General features: G+C 40.7%; 1 protein-coding gene across 1 annotated transcript in view; it reads left to right on the top strand.

Annotated features, from left to right (window-relative positions):
• The window catches only part of FNTB (farnesyltransferase, CAAX box, subunit beta), a 74,040-nt gene that overhangs the window by 33,277 nt on the left and 24,382 nt on the right, over positions 1-16,381 (top strand). Inside the window, exons 5-6 of the mRNA XM_068544046.1 lie at positions 7,427-7,573; positions 7,676-7,759. Of these exons, the coding sequence (XP_068400147.1) occupies positions 7,427-7,573; positions 7,676-7,759 (231 nt within the window). The remainder of the gene's footprint in view (positions 1-7,426; positions 7,574-7,675; positions 7,760-16,381) is intronic.

The following is a 16,381-nucleotide window of genomic DNA, read 5'->3' as shown; positions in this document are numbered from 1 at the left end:
ATTTTGACTTTGGGGTTCTTTTTGTTTTGTTTCTGTTTTATTTATTTTGAATGAAAAACACAGAGCACTACAAAGAAACCGTTGCCCTTCTCTTGACCTCCAGTAACTTCCTGAAACTCTTCCACTTCAGAAGCCCATTGTATGCTCATGGGTAGAATAAGACTTTGAACTCCCAAGAGAAGGATTCTGTTTCTTCTGTGGCCTTTTCTTTTGGCTCTTGCTCTGGTCTTTGAGAAAAGTCTTCATCATCAACTCTGGAGAAATATGATTTTGCCAGAAAGTACAGTATGCATTTGAATAGCTTCTGTGGGGAAACGCGTGGCAACCCAAGGGACAAAAATGCGTTTGCTTTCCGTAAACACCTCCATAGAAGTCCCTCCTCACCAATGCCTGGGGGGGACAGTATGGCTCTAGATGGCAGTGGTTGTGTTACCGTCTTGGTGTACAAATGTCATGACATCGTTTTCCTAAGCTTCTGATTTATGGTTAAAGATCTAAGCAACTAGGATTCTTCCCAAAGTGCTGGTGCAGGTGGTGTCCTCAGTGTGGCTTCTCATCCTTAGATGCTCACCATAGTTTGTATTTTAAAGACGAAACCGATCATCACTCCAGTCTGAGGGGTACCTGAGGTAGCAGAGGGCTGCCAGGAATTGGATCTAATGCTCCAGTTCTCACTGAGAGAGATCGTGTCCCCTCAGCAGCACCTCGACCTCGTCTCTCCCGCTGCTGCTCCGGAGGGAGAGAGTCAGAGGGAGGCCCCTGAGCCAGGTTCCTCTGCCCGCAGCACCCAGGGGCAGCTATGCGGGGATGCGTGGAGGCCAGCACATACCCCTCCCTGGCGCAGTCCCCCTGCCTGGGTCACACTGGCAGGTCAGAAGAACAGAGCCGCACATTGTCTCATTCATTCTGTCTTAACAATAACCTCTCATTCTTGCCTTCCTGGGCAGGGTGTCTTGTGATGGATGTGGATAGGGAAGATAATAAAGAATTAGGCCATTAACCCTTGTGATGTGTACGATGCTTTCAGAGGGAGAGGAAAAATATGCATTGTCTTCCACATCACAGAGCTGCTGCAAGCCCAGTTGCTTCTAGCTCTGGATGTAGAGTTGGACACAGTTTCTGCAGTAACAGGAATTTAATTGTCAAAATAAAGGCCTGTGTGTTTTTGAAATACCAGTTGGGGGTTGTGGATTGTTTGGGAAGTTTCCCCCCGTCCTCCACATACACAATCAGGATGCACGCTGGGGGAATGGGAATGGGAAAGTCATATGTGAGAGGAGACAAAAGACATGGGAGGATTTTGTGAGTGAAGTGCAGATACCCCCTAAAGGAGCAGTGGTTTGGAGCAGGAAGGATGCCCCCTAGAGGTGGACGTAGACCGGTCTGAAGTGGGAAGATGGTGATAAGGGGCTTCCTGACGTGGAAAAACTCGGGTCAGCATCGATTTTGAGTTTTGTCTAGGTTGTATACTTGGTGTTTTATATGTAAGGCTTTTCTGAGGGAATAAGTGTCAGAGCAGCTTTTGTGGCAACATCAGATAGGAAGAGAGGACCCCCTTAGAGGTCTTTTCACACTGAACGATTGGAGACAACCTAAATATCAACAGTCGGGGATGCTGTAAGTGTAAAGTTTAGGTAAAGTACCTATGTCATGATACATACAATGAAATACTATGCAGCCACGTAAAAATTTAAAAGTTAACAGGTGTTAAATAGACTTATTGTGGTGATCATTTCCCAGTATATACAAATATCAAATCATAATGTTGTCAAATCATCTGAACCTAATATAATGTTACATGTCAATTATACCTCAATTAAAAATTTATATATATATATATATATAAATGTGTATATTTGTATATAAAAATGTATGTATTTATATAGAAAGATATTTAAATGAAAAAAGGTAAAGATTCATTTTTTATAGATTAAAAATAAAGGAGGTTCTATGCATAGAAAAAAACAAGGATATACACACATGGTAGTAGTTCTTTGTGCAGATGGTGGGGTTGAAGGTGATTTTTTTCTTTTCTTTTTTAAGCTGATTTGCATTTTCTAAAATTTCTACAATGAAACTATTGTTTTGTAATTAAAAGAATGTTTTAAAACTAAAAAGCTGATTTGTCCTGATTTCAAGAACCACTTGATAGTTAATGACCGAAATTTTCTGTTTCACAGCCAACTTAAAAGCTTTACCTATGGTTCTTCTGAGCATTGATTTAACAGACTTTTAAAGAATTACTTAGACTTTCCAATAATGTACTTTGTTCTGTGCCTAGCAAGCAGTTAATTCTAGGTGCAGATAATATTTGTAATGAACAGAGCCTAGTAGCTCTGGCTTATAAGGGAATAAACTATTTTTAGTAAGAAACAGAGAAATCTTAATGACTTCTATAAAAATATGGGGATTTTTTTTTAAAAGACTACCTGATTTTGGATATTGCCTTTTTATTTATTTTGCACAGGGAAAAGAAATGCTTTGAAAATGTGATTAGGTTTTTTTTTGTTTGTTTCCTTCTTCTTTATACAAATATTAAGGTGACCTAGAGGTTGAGTTTAGATCTGGAGTTTAATTATTTTTCTGCTGTCCTCTCTTCCCCCTCCCCAGCCTAGTGTGCAACACACACACACACACACACACACACACACACACACACCCGCAAGTTTCTCTCTCTTTCCTATTTTGTTCACTGTTGTACTTCTGTTTGTTCTGGGAACAATATGACAAGCTGAGTTCCCTCTAGTGGACAAAACCACTTTTGTCAGCTACGGTGATTGCTGACCAAAGCCAGCAAGGCCAGGCTTTTACTGCTGGTATCAGACCTTTCAAGAATAATATATTCATAGGTAGGAATTTAGTGTGCCTCTCTTAAGAGATTGTATCCACAAATTTATACATGTGTTTACCTAAAGTAAATTAATATTTTGGAACCAGACTAAGTGAATTTGCTTAGTTAATGATTTTGGAACTAAAGGAAGCATCTTTTAATGAGAATCCCATGCGTTGTTACTGAACGCTATGTTAATGAAACACACAGAGTAAAATGAAAACCACAGGGAAACTACTGTACTGTTAGGTCTTATAGCTTCTGTAAGATCTGAAAAGTATCTTTAACTTAAATATTGTTTTAGGACTTTTCCACTTGTATAGTTTTTCTAAAGATTAAATTTAAATTTTCATGTGTCAGTGTTTTATTATTTCCCTTTCGAAAGGTTATTATTTGCTTGTCCCCTGGATAGCTCCTGAAATATCTTTCCTTTTAAATTTAATTTGTTTCCTTATCCTTCAGTGAAGATACCTTACGTGGTCATTTGTCTTCTGGGCGTTTTTTTGGCCAGGTGCTGCTGGCATCTAGTAGGTGGAGGTCAGGGAAGCTGCGAAATATCCTCCCCAGGACAGTCCCCACAACCAAGAATTACCCAGTCCAGAATGTCACTAGTGCCACGGTGGAGAAACCCTGCTCTAAAATAACCAACTTCAGACTTGACCGCACTTCCAAAACAGCAGCACACCAGGCATCGCCAGCTCTTGATGAAATCAGATAACCTGCCGTCCTCCCCAGGGCGACACTGGCCTCCTGGAATCAACAGGAGAGACTGCCTGTCTTTCCCCTGTTCATTGCTCTCCTCTGCCAGGGAAGGAGTTTTCCTCTCCCTTGTATCAGCTGAAGCTGTCTTACAGTATGAAAATCGGAAGACTTAGCATGGATGTCTTAGCCCGATGTCAACTCATCCATCCTGCATTCGCATCTGCTCCTAAGTCATCTGCCCAAGGATGACTGTGCCTATTTCCAAAGCTATCATTCTTTCTAACTTATTCTAGGCCTTAAGTCTATCTGTGGTAACCTGTCTGGTGCTGAAGTTTTTCTTAAATCTAACCTAAATTCTTCTTGCTGCAGATTAGCTTCAATTTTTGTTTCTTTACTAGAAAGTTTGCATAATTACCCTTTGTATACTTGAGGTATTTTGCTGAGTAGCTTCCGCACTGTGGTTTTCTCTAATGGTAAGCCTTTTAATCACTTTTATACTTAGCCATTTTTACAACTCTATTCTGAAATTCCTTTGAGTTGGAAAATGGAGGCTTGAGCCAGATATAGTTTTGACCAACACTGTGTTTATGATGCTTTGAAAAAGCATTTTCTTTATTGTTTACAAGTCATGGACCCTAACCTCTGGTCCTTTTTCTGCTGTGTTCCTAGTTATTTCTCACATTTATATGCTTTATTCGTCCCCCCTACTCCTGCCATCTCTAAGTATATCACTTGCTACTTACACCTGTTTCGTTTGTTTTATTCTTATTGGCTTCTGATTTGTTTTATATTATTCTGGACTTTCTCTCCTTGGAGGGTTTCCCTGCTCGTTATGTATTATTTGCTTATATACTATGCATGCTTTTGAGTCCTCCATCCGCGCTCGTGACAGTGATGTCCAGAATCAACCACTTTAAGGCAGTCCTCAACCATCCCCTGAAAGTCCAAGTAAATCATCGATAATCTTGCTTTGAACTTAATCCTCTGACAGGTTTTACACACTTTTTAATAGTTGGATGATAAAGCAGTGGTGTCCAATAGCACTTAACAAGGTAATGGAAATGTTCTATAATTTATCGCAGCCACTAGCCACATGTAGCTATTGAGCAGTTGCAATGTGGCTTGTGTGACTGAGGAGCTTAATTTTAAATTTAATTAATTTAAATTGAAATTTAAAAAGCCTCATGTGGCTAGTGGCTACCTATTGGACAGTGCAGATATATCACATTGCTACCCAAAATGTGGTCCCCAGACCAGCAGCATTACCATCACCTGGGAGCTTGCTAGAAATGCAGAATCTCGGGTCCCTTTAGTTCTACTGAATTAGATCTGCAGTTTGACAAGATCCTCAGGTGACTTCCACGCACACTCGAGTTTGAGAAGCACTGACACTTGGCTGTACATTGGAGTCACATGGGGAATTTTTAAAACTCTTGCCACTTGGGCCCACCCTCAGCGACTCTGATTTAATTGGTATTAGGTGTGGCCTGGGCGTGGGTTTTTTTTTTTTTTTTTTTTTTTTAAACATCCCCAAAGTGATTCTAATTATACAGCAAAGACTTGTGGTATTCAAACTTCGTGTGTATCCACATCACCTGGGAATTTGGTAAAAATACAGAGGCCCAGCTCTTTCCTGCTTCAGCAAGTCTGGGTCTGTGTTCTTTACTAGCCCTCCAGTGATTCTGATCTACACATTTGGGGTTTTTAATCCCTGATCTGGAAGATAGTTTCCCACTTTGCTGGAAATCGTCATGTAAGCGAGAATGAAATGCCTTGCTGACTTGAAAGAAAATTGATCTACTAGATCTTTCAGTCATATGACTAAATGAGTGATTTATGAATACTTGTTTTTCACAAAGTGTGCCACTCTTGGTGTTTGCTCAGTGTTTCCCACATGTGATTTTTAAAATTAGTTGGTGGATTTCTGGTCTCTAAGACAAGTTTTTCTTTCCCTTTGGATCGTTAGAAGTATCATTCACATTTTGCTTTTCAGAATTGCTAGGAGTTCTGTTCACGACAGCTGGTAGCTTCACTGTCAGTTTGCCAGGTCCTTAAGGTACAAGTTGGAAAGACTCTGGATCAGAATGTTCTATAGTACGGAAGTGTCTCAGACTCAAGAAGAGCCCAACCCCTGTTCCCCACATAGCCCTCAGTCAGTCAGATGCAGCCTGTCAGCTGGGGGCAGTTGGTGTGGAGGGGTGATTTAATGGTGTCTCTGGTACATTCCGATCCCGGCCCATTCCAGACTTTAGGCTACAGGGTCAGGAGTATTGCATTTGCCATAATTCTGTCATGGGAGCTGGGGAAGGGAATGGATAACTAGATGACTCTTTTCCGTTTTCTTTTTTAAAATGTGCTGTTAAGTTTTACGTCAGCCAAAAAACTTTATTTTTGTGATCAGAAAACTTTTTGTATGCTAGTGCAGCCAACTTTTGTTAGACCAGGAGTTTACTAGCTATTTGTTTCTGGGAAATAGGATAAGAATTGATGAAGGTTTGGGAAACATGTTAGTAAAAAACTCATTTTTCTCTGCAAAAATTAATTGCTATTAAAAACATGTCACAGAACTGTCTTCCTTCTCTGATTATCAACTTCAGTTTCAATCCTTGTGTTTCCTACAGTAAAATTGTGGGTGGAACATGAAGTGAGTGTGGATTGCTTTTAACCTGTGATGATTTCAGGGCTTTACTAGGAAGTCAGCAGCATTTTCTATGGCTGTCCCTGCCCAGATAATGGCAGGTCTGAAATCAAAAGTCATCAAATATGACGTGGGAGAGGCGCAATCAACTTGTGTCTTAGTGGAGATTAAGTAGAGTCTGTGCGATCTCTCTGGCAGCAGTAGATAAGAAAAAATGAGACAAAAGAGCCCAGGAAAAGAAGGCTGTCTGAGCACTAGAAGGACACAGATTTGCAGCTGGTTCTCTTAACTGAGGACTTGTCCTAGTAGGAAGCTGTGTTCCTGCTACGTTGTGCGGAAACAGCTTGAGAACCAGGACTCTCCGGGGGCACCCCTTTCCGATAAACTTTAGAGGACCTTAGACAAAGAGGGGCTCTCTTGGTTTCACTTAAAGCAAGAAGATAACTTCTGGGCAGACTGATGCCATGCTTGGAAGCAAGGGCTTGGAGGCCAACCCTCAATAAACAGTTTCCCTCAGTGAAGGAGCTGGAGCCTCTGTGAGAAACTCTCCAAAAGCCTACAGCCTGGGATGCATTCCTGTGATAGGAGTCAGCAGTGCTTAAGTTTGCCACAGTGAGCTGAGCAAGCAGAAGCCCACCTCTTTCTTATTCTCCTAACCATGGAGGCAGACTCCATTGGAAGCTTGTTTCTTGTCGGTGAGCGGAGTAAAAATCAGTAGCCCACTGGGGCTTACACGGAAATGGGAGTGAGAAGGCACCTCTTTAAATATTCCTGGTAGGCCTAGGTGATGGCTCTAGACCAGCAATTGAGTATGACCACGATTTAGGCAAAATCCAAAGCCTGGGAGATACCCTAGAGGCAAGGAGAATGGGCTGGTTCCGTAGATCCAGGGTGGCAAATTGAGAGAAGAGTATGGGAAAGATTGGGTCAAGAAGCATGAGACTTACTCCCAGTTCTAAGAAAGGCTGTGTGTTTCTGCCCGGCCTTATGTTCCTTGCTTCACGACTAGGCAAATGCTTAAATACAAAACTCAGAAAGGAGGGCACACAAAGCTGATGATAGAGAATCAGGCTATCATTAGAGAATTAGGCCCTTTACAGGTGTTAACTGTATTCAGTATATATTCACTAGGTGGGGAGGGGAGGTTTCTTCCCTTCTGAAGAGGGCGGAGGCTTGGAAAGGCATGGACTGGTGGAATTCGGTGTTTTGAAATTAATGCTGTCTGACCTTGTCTTTCCCTTTGGCTGTGTACTTAGCGTGTGTCAGTTCCTGGAGCTGTGTCAAAGCCCAGAAGGTGGCTTTGGAGGGGGCCCTGGCCAGTACCCACACCTTGCGCCCACGTACGCAGCAGTCAGCGCGCTGTGCATCATTGGCACCGAAGAGGCCTATGATGTCATTAACAGGTACAGTCAAAGCCGGCAGGGCTGGACACCCAGCTGGGCTCCCGCCTGCTGACCGTTCACCGACCGTCGCCATCTCCTGCCTCTCTCCTGTTCGTTTCTCAGAGAGAAGCTTCTCCAGTATTTGTACTCGCTGAAGCAACCCGATGGCTCTTTTCTCATGCATGTTGGAGGTGAGGTGGACGTGAGGTGAGTGGGGTTTTTCTCAGGCTGCTGCGTCGGCAGATTCTCGGGTTTATCTGCCATCAGAGATGCCAAGCCCGGGGAACAACACAGGGAAGCTGCTGCCTTGTCTCACCGAATGACATGCAGAGTAAAGTGTCAGCGACACAGTTCATAATCACTGCAAATACGATACAGATGTCCTCAGGGGTCACTGTCACTTGACTTCTTTTATGTAAACGCCAAAATATAAGTAACACAGAAACAAAATCAAATGCTTTTGTTTTAAAAGTGAAAAATACATTTGTTTGGTATGAAAGGATATACTGTAAGATGTAACTGTATAGTGTAATATAATCTTTCATCTCTCTGACTTGGGAATGGGAGATATTTTCTGAATGAATTTGATGAAATCATGAGAATGTTTAACAACTGTGTGAGAATTGCTTTGGGTGGTGCAGAAACCCTTAGGGGCCAGTAAGGTGTATGAAAAACAGTTGCATGAACTGATTGGAACCAGCTGGCTCAAAATGATCATTTTTTTTCTCAAGAATTACAAGTACCTAGCAAGTAGTTTACTCACCTGGCAGGAGGTTGCCTATGAAGCATATAGGGAATTCACTGAATTAGTCATTACTCAAAGGCAGTGGATCATTGAGATTTTATACCAGATTATTATTCCTTAGTCTGATAAATACATTTTTTATGAGGTTTCTATATCAAAGCCATCTTATTGCCTATTTGTAAATGTATTTTCCTCTACACAAGTTGATTAATATTCTGGCTTAACTATTGGTTTGAAAGTATAGGGGAAGAAAAAAACACGAAAGTTGTGGAGCACAAAACACGTTGCAGATAAAAGTAGGTAACCGGGCTGCAAAGACCTTCAGTGAAGGATATTCTTCTGTCTGTAACCTGTCTGTTCAAACCATAAAAGTAGACTAGGCATCTGGAAACCTAGGTACCTGGAGAACTGTCTGTCTACTCAAAACACTTCTGACATGAAATGTCGGGGTGTTTTTTCCTCATATTAAACAGTTCCGACCCTAACTACCCAGGGTTAGCACAGACATCACAGGTTAAGGGCTCAGTCCCACGAGACTGCCCCCATCTCAGACAGTGGTCACAAGCAGTGGGTTCCCAAGTTACCCACACTTCTGCCTGACTTGGCTACAAATCAGGGGTTCCTACGACCCCCTCCTCATTTCAATAATTTGCTAGGAGAGCTCAGAGTACTCAGGAGAATTTTTTACTGTTTAACTAGTTTATTATAAAGGATGTCATAAAGGATACAAATGAACAGCCACATGAAGGGGTATATAGGGTGAGGGCTGGAAACGTCCAAGCGTAGGGACTTATGTCCCCGTGACGTTGGGATGTGCCACCCTCCCAGCAGGCACAGGGGTGCGTCCACAGCCCAGAAGCTCCCCAGATTCCTTCACCTAGGGTTTTTATGGAGGCTCCACTATGTAGGCATGATTGATGAACTCATCGACCATTGGCGATTAACTCAGTCTTCTGGGGAGTGGGCCTGAAAGTTCCAACCCTCGAATTCCATGGTTGGTGCCTCTGGCAACCAGCCCTCATCCTCCAGGAGTCACCTCATTAGCATAAACTCAGGTGTGGTCGAAGGGCACATGTTATGAATAACAAGGCTCTCCTATCGCCCATCAGTCAGGAAATTCCATGGGTTTTATGAGCTCTGTGCTGAGGAGAAGACCAAATACATATTTCTTCTTATATCACAATATCCCGGTATCTGTTGTTAAAAGATAAATGGAGGCCTATTAACAATTCTATGAATTTATTTGAGCAAAAATTGATTTGAATGAGTCAGCATCCCATCTAGCAGATAGAAAGGAGCCCTGAGGAGCTGTACAAAATGAGAAACTCTTATGGGCAGAAGGGAGCAGGGACAAGGAAGTTAAACCAGACGAAAAAGCGGGTTGGCTATGTCCACCAGGCAGATCACCTCACTGGTGCTGATCAGGTGAGTCCTGATTGACGGGTTTAAGATTCCATTTCTGGGAGGGCAGAAACCATAATGAAGTCACCATTTGGCAATGTAGAGTTTAGCATAAGGGACTCCCTTTTGGGCCTGTGGTCTTGTTTTTACACTGTGTATGCCAGTGAAGCCAATATAACTATTGAGGAAAAGCAGTATTGTGTTGACGTCTTAAGAAAAAAGTTAAAAAATGTTTTCCCCCTCTTGGTCTCTACATTTTCATCCTGTTCTACAGGTACTCCAAATTTAGCTTTTTAAAGTTTCCTGAGATTATAGGTGAAAGCAAACAAACCCTGGCAAGATTGCTTTGGCATTTTATCACATACCTTTTTCAGATATGATTACTCTCTAACTTATTCGTTCTGGAGCCGGTTTCCTTCTGTTTTCTTTTTTTTTTCTATAAGAGGTGTCCATTGAATTCTGGAGTTCAAAGAGGCCCAATAATTGTTTTTCTGTTTGTTTTTTGTTTTTTTACTCACAAATAACCTGTGTATGTTTATTTTTTATTTATTTATTTTTCTTATTAGTTATCCATTTTATACAGATCAGTGTATACATGTCAATCCCAATCGCCCAATTCATCACACCACTACCACCACCCCCCTGCCGCTTTCCCCCCTTGGTGTCCATACGTTTGTTCTCTATATCTGTGTCTCAATTTCTGCTCTGCAAACCGGTTCATCTGTACCATTTTCTAGGTTCCACATATATGCGTTAATACACAATATTTGTTTTTCTCTTTCTGACTTACTTCACTCTGTATGGCAGTCTCTAGATGCATCCACATCTCTACACATGACCCAATTTCATTCCTTTTTATGGCTGAGTAATATTCCATTCTATATATGTACCACATCTTCTTTATCCATTCGTCTGTCGATGGGCATTCAGGTTGCTTTTAGGTTGCTTCCATGACCTGGCTATTGTAAATAGTGCTGCAATGAACATTGAGGTGCATGTGTCTTTTTTTTTAATAAATTTATTTATTTATTTATTTATTTATTTATTTATTTTTGGCTGTGTTGGGTCTTTGTTGCTGTGCGTGGGCTTTCTCTAGTTGCGGTGAGTGGGGCTACTCTTCGTTGGTGAGCAGGGGCTACTCTTAGTTGCCGTGCACAGGCTTCTCATCGTCGTGGCTTCTCTTGTTGCGGAGCACGGGCTCTAGGCGCGCAGGCTTCAGTAGTTGTGGCACGTGGGCTCAGTAGTTGTGGCTTGTGGGCTCTAGGGCTCAGGCTCAGTAGTTGTGGCGCACGGGCTTAGTTGCTCCGTGGCATGTGGGATCTTCCCAGACCAGGGCTCGAACCCGTGTCCCCTGCATTGGCAGGCGGATTCTTAACCACTGTGCCACCAGGGAAGCCTGCATGTGTCTTTTTGAATTATGGTTTTCTCTGGGTATATGGCCAGTAGTGGGATTGCTGGGTCATATGGTAATTCTATTTTTAGTTCTTTAAGGAACCTGCATACTGTTCTCCACAGTGGCTGTATCAGTTTACATTCCCACCAACAGTGCAAGAAGGTTCCCTTTTCTCCACACCCTCTCCAGCATTTGTTGTTTGTAGATTTTCTGATGATGCCCATTCTAACTGGTGTGAGGTGATACCTCACTGTAGTTTTGATTTGCATTTCTCTAATAATTAGTGATGTTGAGCAGTTTTTCATGTGCTTCTTGGCCATCTGTATGTCTTCATTGGGGAAATGTCTATTTAGGTCTTCTGCCCATTTTTGGATTGGGTTGTTTGTTTTTTTAATATTGAGCTGCATGAGCTGTTTATATATTTTGGAGATTAATCGTTTGTCTGATGATTCATTTGCAAATATTTCCTCCCATTCTGAGGGTTGTCTTTCTGTCTTGTTTATGGTTTCCTTTGCTGTGCAAAAGCTTTTAGGTTTCATTAGGTCCCATTTGTTTATTTTTGTTTTTATTTCCATTACTCTAGGAGGTGGATCAAAAAATATTTTGCTGTGATTTATGTCAAAGAGTGTTCTTCCTGTGTTTTCCTCTAAGAGTTTTATAGTGCCCGGTCTTACATTTAGGTCTCTAATCCATTTTGAGTTTATTTTTGTGTATGGTGTTAGGGAGTGTTCTAATTTCAATCTTTTACATGTAGCTGTCCAGTTTTCCCAGCACCACTTATTGAAGAGACTGTCTTTTCTCCATTGTATAGCCTTGCCTCCTTTGTCATAGACTAGTTGACCATAGGTGCGTGGGTTTATCTCTGGGCTTTCTATCCTGTTCCATTGATCTATATTTCTGTTTTTGTGCCAGTACCATGTTGTCTTGATTACTGTAGCTTTGTAGTACAGTCTGAAGTCAGGGAGTCTGATTCCTCCAGCTCCGTTTTTTTCCCTCAAGACTGCTTTGGCTATTCGGGGTCTTTTGTGTCTCCATACAAATTTTAAGATGATTTGTTCTAGTTCTGTAAAAAATGCCATTGGTAATTTGATAGGGATTGTATTGAATCTGTAGATTGCTTTGGGTAGTATAGTCATTTTCACAATATTGATTCTTCCAATCCAAGAACATGGTATATCACTCCATCTGTTGGTATCATCTTTAATTTCTTTCATCAGTGTCTTATAGTTTTCTGCATACAGGTCTTTTGTCTCCCTAGGTAGGTTTATTCCTAGGTATTTTATTCTTTTTGTTGGAGTGGTAAATGGGAGTGTTTCCTTAATTTCTCTTTCAGATTTTTCATCATTAGTGTATAGGAATGCAAGAGATTTCTGTGCATTAATTTTGTATCCTGCAACTTTACCAAATTCATTGATTAGCCCTAGTAGTTTTCTGGTGGCATCTTTAGGATTCTCTATGTACAGTATCATGTCATCTTCAAACAGTGACAGTTTTACTTCTTTTCCAATTTGTATTTCTTTTTTCTTCTCTGATTGCCGTGACTAGGACTTCCAAAACTATGTTGAATAATAGTGGTGAGAGTGGACATCCTTGTCTTGTTCCTGATCTTAGAGGAAATGCTTTCAGTTTTTCACCATTGAGAATGATGTTTGCTGTGGGTTTGTCATATATGGCCTTTATTATGTTGAAGTAGGTTCCCTCTATGCTCACTTTCTGGAGAGTTTTTATCATAAATGGGTGTTGAATTTTGTCAGAAACCTTTTCTGCATCTGTTGAGATGATCATATGGTTTTGTTGAGATGATCATATGGTTTTTATTCTTCAGTTTGTTCATATGGTGTATCACATTGATTGATTTGCGTATATTGAAGAATCCTTGCATCTCTGGGATGAATCCCACTTCATCATGGTGTATGATCCTTTTAATGTGTTGTTGGATTCTGTTTGTTAGTATTTTGTTGAGGATTTTTGCATCTATATTCATCAGTGATATTGGTCTGTAATTTTCTCTTTTTGCAGTATCTTTGTCTGGTTTTGGTATCAGGGTGATGGTGGCCTCATAGAATGAGTTTGGGAGTGTTCCTTCCTCTGCAATCTTTTGGAAGAGTTTGAGAAGGATGGGTGTTAGCTCTTCTCTAAATGTTTGATAGAATTCACCTGTGAAGCCATCTGGTCCTGGACTTTTGTTTGTTGGAAGATTTTTAATCACAGTTTCAGTTTCATTACTTGTGATTGGTGTGTTCATGTTTTATATTTCTTCCTGGTTCAGTCTTGGAAGCTTATACCTTTCTAAGAATTTGTCCATTTCTTCCAGGTTGTCTGTTTTATTGGCATAGAGTTGCTTGTAGTAGTCTCTTAGGATGCTTTGTATTTCTGCAGTGTCTGTTGTAACTTCTCCTTTTTCATTTCTAATTTTATTGATTTGAGTCCTCTCCCTCATTTTCTTGATGAGTCTGGCTAATGGTTTATCAATTTTGTTGATCTTCTCAAAGAACCAGCTTTTAGTTTTATTGATCTTTGCTATTGTTTTCTTTGTTTCTATTTCATTTATTTCTTCTCTGATCTTAATGATTTCTTTCCTTCTACTAACTTTGGGTTTTGTTTGTTCTTCTTCTCTAGTTCCTTTAGGTGTAACGTTAGATTGTTTATTTGAGATTTTTCTTGTTTCTTGAGGTAGGCTTGTATAGCTATAAACTTCCCTCTTAGAACTGCTTTTGCTGCATCCCATAGGTTATGGATTGTCGTGTTTTCATTGTCATTTGTCTCTAGGTATTTTTTGATTTCCTCTTTGATTTCTTCAGTGATCTCTTGGTTATTTAATAACGTACTGTTTAGCCTCCATGTGTTTGTGTTTTTTATGTTTTTTTTTCCCTGTAATTGATTTCTAATCGCATAACGTTGTGGTCAGAAAAGATGCTTGATATGATTTCAGTTTTCTTAAATTTACTGAGGCTTGATTTGTGACCCCAGATGTGATCTATCCTGGAGAATGTTCTGTGCGCACTTGAGAAGAAAGTGTAATCTGCTGTTTTTGGATGGAATGTCCTATAAATATCAATTAAATCTATCTGGTGTATTGTGTCATTTAAAGCTTGTGTTTCCTTATGAATTTTCTGTTTGGATGATCTGTCCATTGGTGTAAGTGAGGTGTTGAAGTCCCCCACAATTACTGTGTTGCTGTCAATTTCCTCTTTTATAGTTGTTAGCAGTTGCCTTATGTATTGAGGTGCTCCTGTGTTTGGTGCATATATATTTATAATTGTTATATCTTCTCCTTGGATTGATCCCTTGATTATTACGTAGTGTCCTTCCTTGTCTCTTGTAACATTCTTTATTTTAAAGTCTATTTTATCTGATATGAGTATTGCTACTCCAGCTTTCTTTTGATTTCCGTTTGCATGGAATATCTTTTTCCATCCCCTCACTTTGTCTGTATGTGTCCCTAGGTCTGAAGTGGGTCTCTTGTAGACAGCATATATATGGGTCTTGTTTTTGTATCCATTCAGCAAGCCTGTGTCTTTTGGTTGGAGCATTTAATCCATTCATGTTTAAGGTAATTATCAATACGTATGTTCCTATGACCATTTTCTTAATTGTTTTGGGTTTGTTTTTGTAGGTCCTTTTCTTCTCTTGTGTTTCCCACTTAGAGAAGTTCCTTTAGCATTTGTTGTAGAGCTGGTTTGGTGGTGCTGAATTCTCTTAGCTTTTGCTTGTCTGTAAACCTTTTGATTTCTCCTTCAAATCTGAAAGAGATCCTTGCTGGGTAGAGTAATCTTGGTTGTAGGTTCTTCCCTTTCATCACTTTAAGTATATCATGCCACTCCCTCCTGGCTTGTAGAGTTTCTGCTGAGAAATCAGCTGTTAACCTTATGGGAGTTCCTTTGTATGTTATTTGTCGTTTTTCCCTTGCTACTCTCAATAATTTTTCTTTGTCTTTAATTTTTGCCAATTTGATTACTATGTGTCTTGGCGTGTTTCTTCTTGGGTTTATCCTGTATGGGACTCTGCACTTCCTGGACTTGGGTGGCTATTTCCTTTCCCATGTTAGGGAAGTTTTCGACTGTAATCTCTTCAGGTATTTTCTCGGGTCCTTTCTCTCTCTCTTCTCCTTCTGGGACCCCTGTAATGTGAATGTTGTTACGTTTAATGTTGTCCCAGAGGTCTCTTAGGCTGTCTTCATTTCTTTTCATTCTTTTTTCTTTATTCTGTTCTGCAGCAGTGAATTCCACCATTCTGTCTTCCAGGTCACTTATCCATTCTTCTGCCTCAGTTATTCTGCTATTGATTCCTTCTAGTGTAGTTTTCATTTCATTTATTGTATTGTTCATCTCTGTTTGTTTGTTCTTTAATTCTTCTAGATCGTTGTTAAACAGTTCTTGCATCTTCTCGATCTTTGCCTCCATTCTTTTTCCGAGGTCCTGGATCATCTTCACTCTCATTATTCTGAATTATTTTTCTGGAAAATTGCCTATCTCCATTTCATTTAGTTGTTTTTCTGGGGTTTTATCTTGTTCCTTCATCTGGTACATAGCCCTCTGCCTTTTCATCTTGTCTATCTTTCTCTCCTTCTGTTTTCTTATTTATATGTGCTAGACAAATGCTAGGAAGCCCCTCCAATAAAATAGGTTTGTTTCACTGACGAGCACTGTAGCCATATTCCTCCTCTACCCGAGCTCTTCTGGTAATGTTTTGCCATTCGAGCCATGCTTTTCATTTACAGAGGATTAAAGATGTGAATGATGAATGATACCTGGCAGGTCTCATGCAGTTTCCCTGCTTTGCGTGGTTTCTAGTGCCCCAGTTCCATCACTTTTCACTTTGTCTTCCTTTAATTGTCTTTGCCTGGAAGCATCAGCCGTTACTCCTGAGTGCTGTTGAGTGGATTTGACCTGAGGAGAAGCAGCAGTTGATGGGGACAGTTTGGCATCTGGAGGCTAGCTTGTCTCATTCTGGGTTAGGCAGAACTGGTCTCTTGATCTTTCAGGTCTGTCACCACTCCTTCCAGTTTCTGATATGAGCTTATTCAGGTTTTCACAGCTCCTGTGGACTGCCACTAATCCAGTTGCAATGAACTCATAGCAAGCACCATTTTTTTCTCAGTTCTTAAGAAAGGAACAGTTATGTACTCCTGACCTCCTAATCTAGGTTATATAACCGGGAGCATTCTGGGCGGGTAGTGGGGAGATAGGGAGCCAGCATTTGCAAAAGTTTTGGCGACAGAGCATAGAGTGTGTTCAGGAAAGGAGAAGTTCAGTGTTGCTGAAGTGCAGAGGCCTGGTGGGCAGGGGGA

This window comes from Eschrichtius robustus, chromosome 1, assembly GCF_028021215.1.
Source record: "Eschrichtius robustus isolate mEscRob2 chromosome 1, mEscRob2.pri, whole genome shotgun sequence".
Classification (NCBI taxonomy): Eukaryota; Metazoa; Chordata; class Mammalia; order Artiodactyla; family Eschrichtiidae; genus Eschrichtius; species Eschrichtius robustus.
The sequence above is the reverse complement of the archived record's forward strand: the minus strand, read 5'-3'. Positions and strand labels throughout refer to the sequence as shown.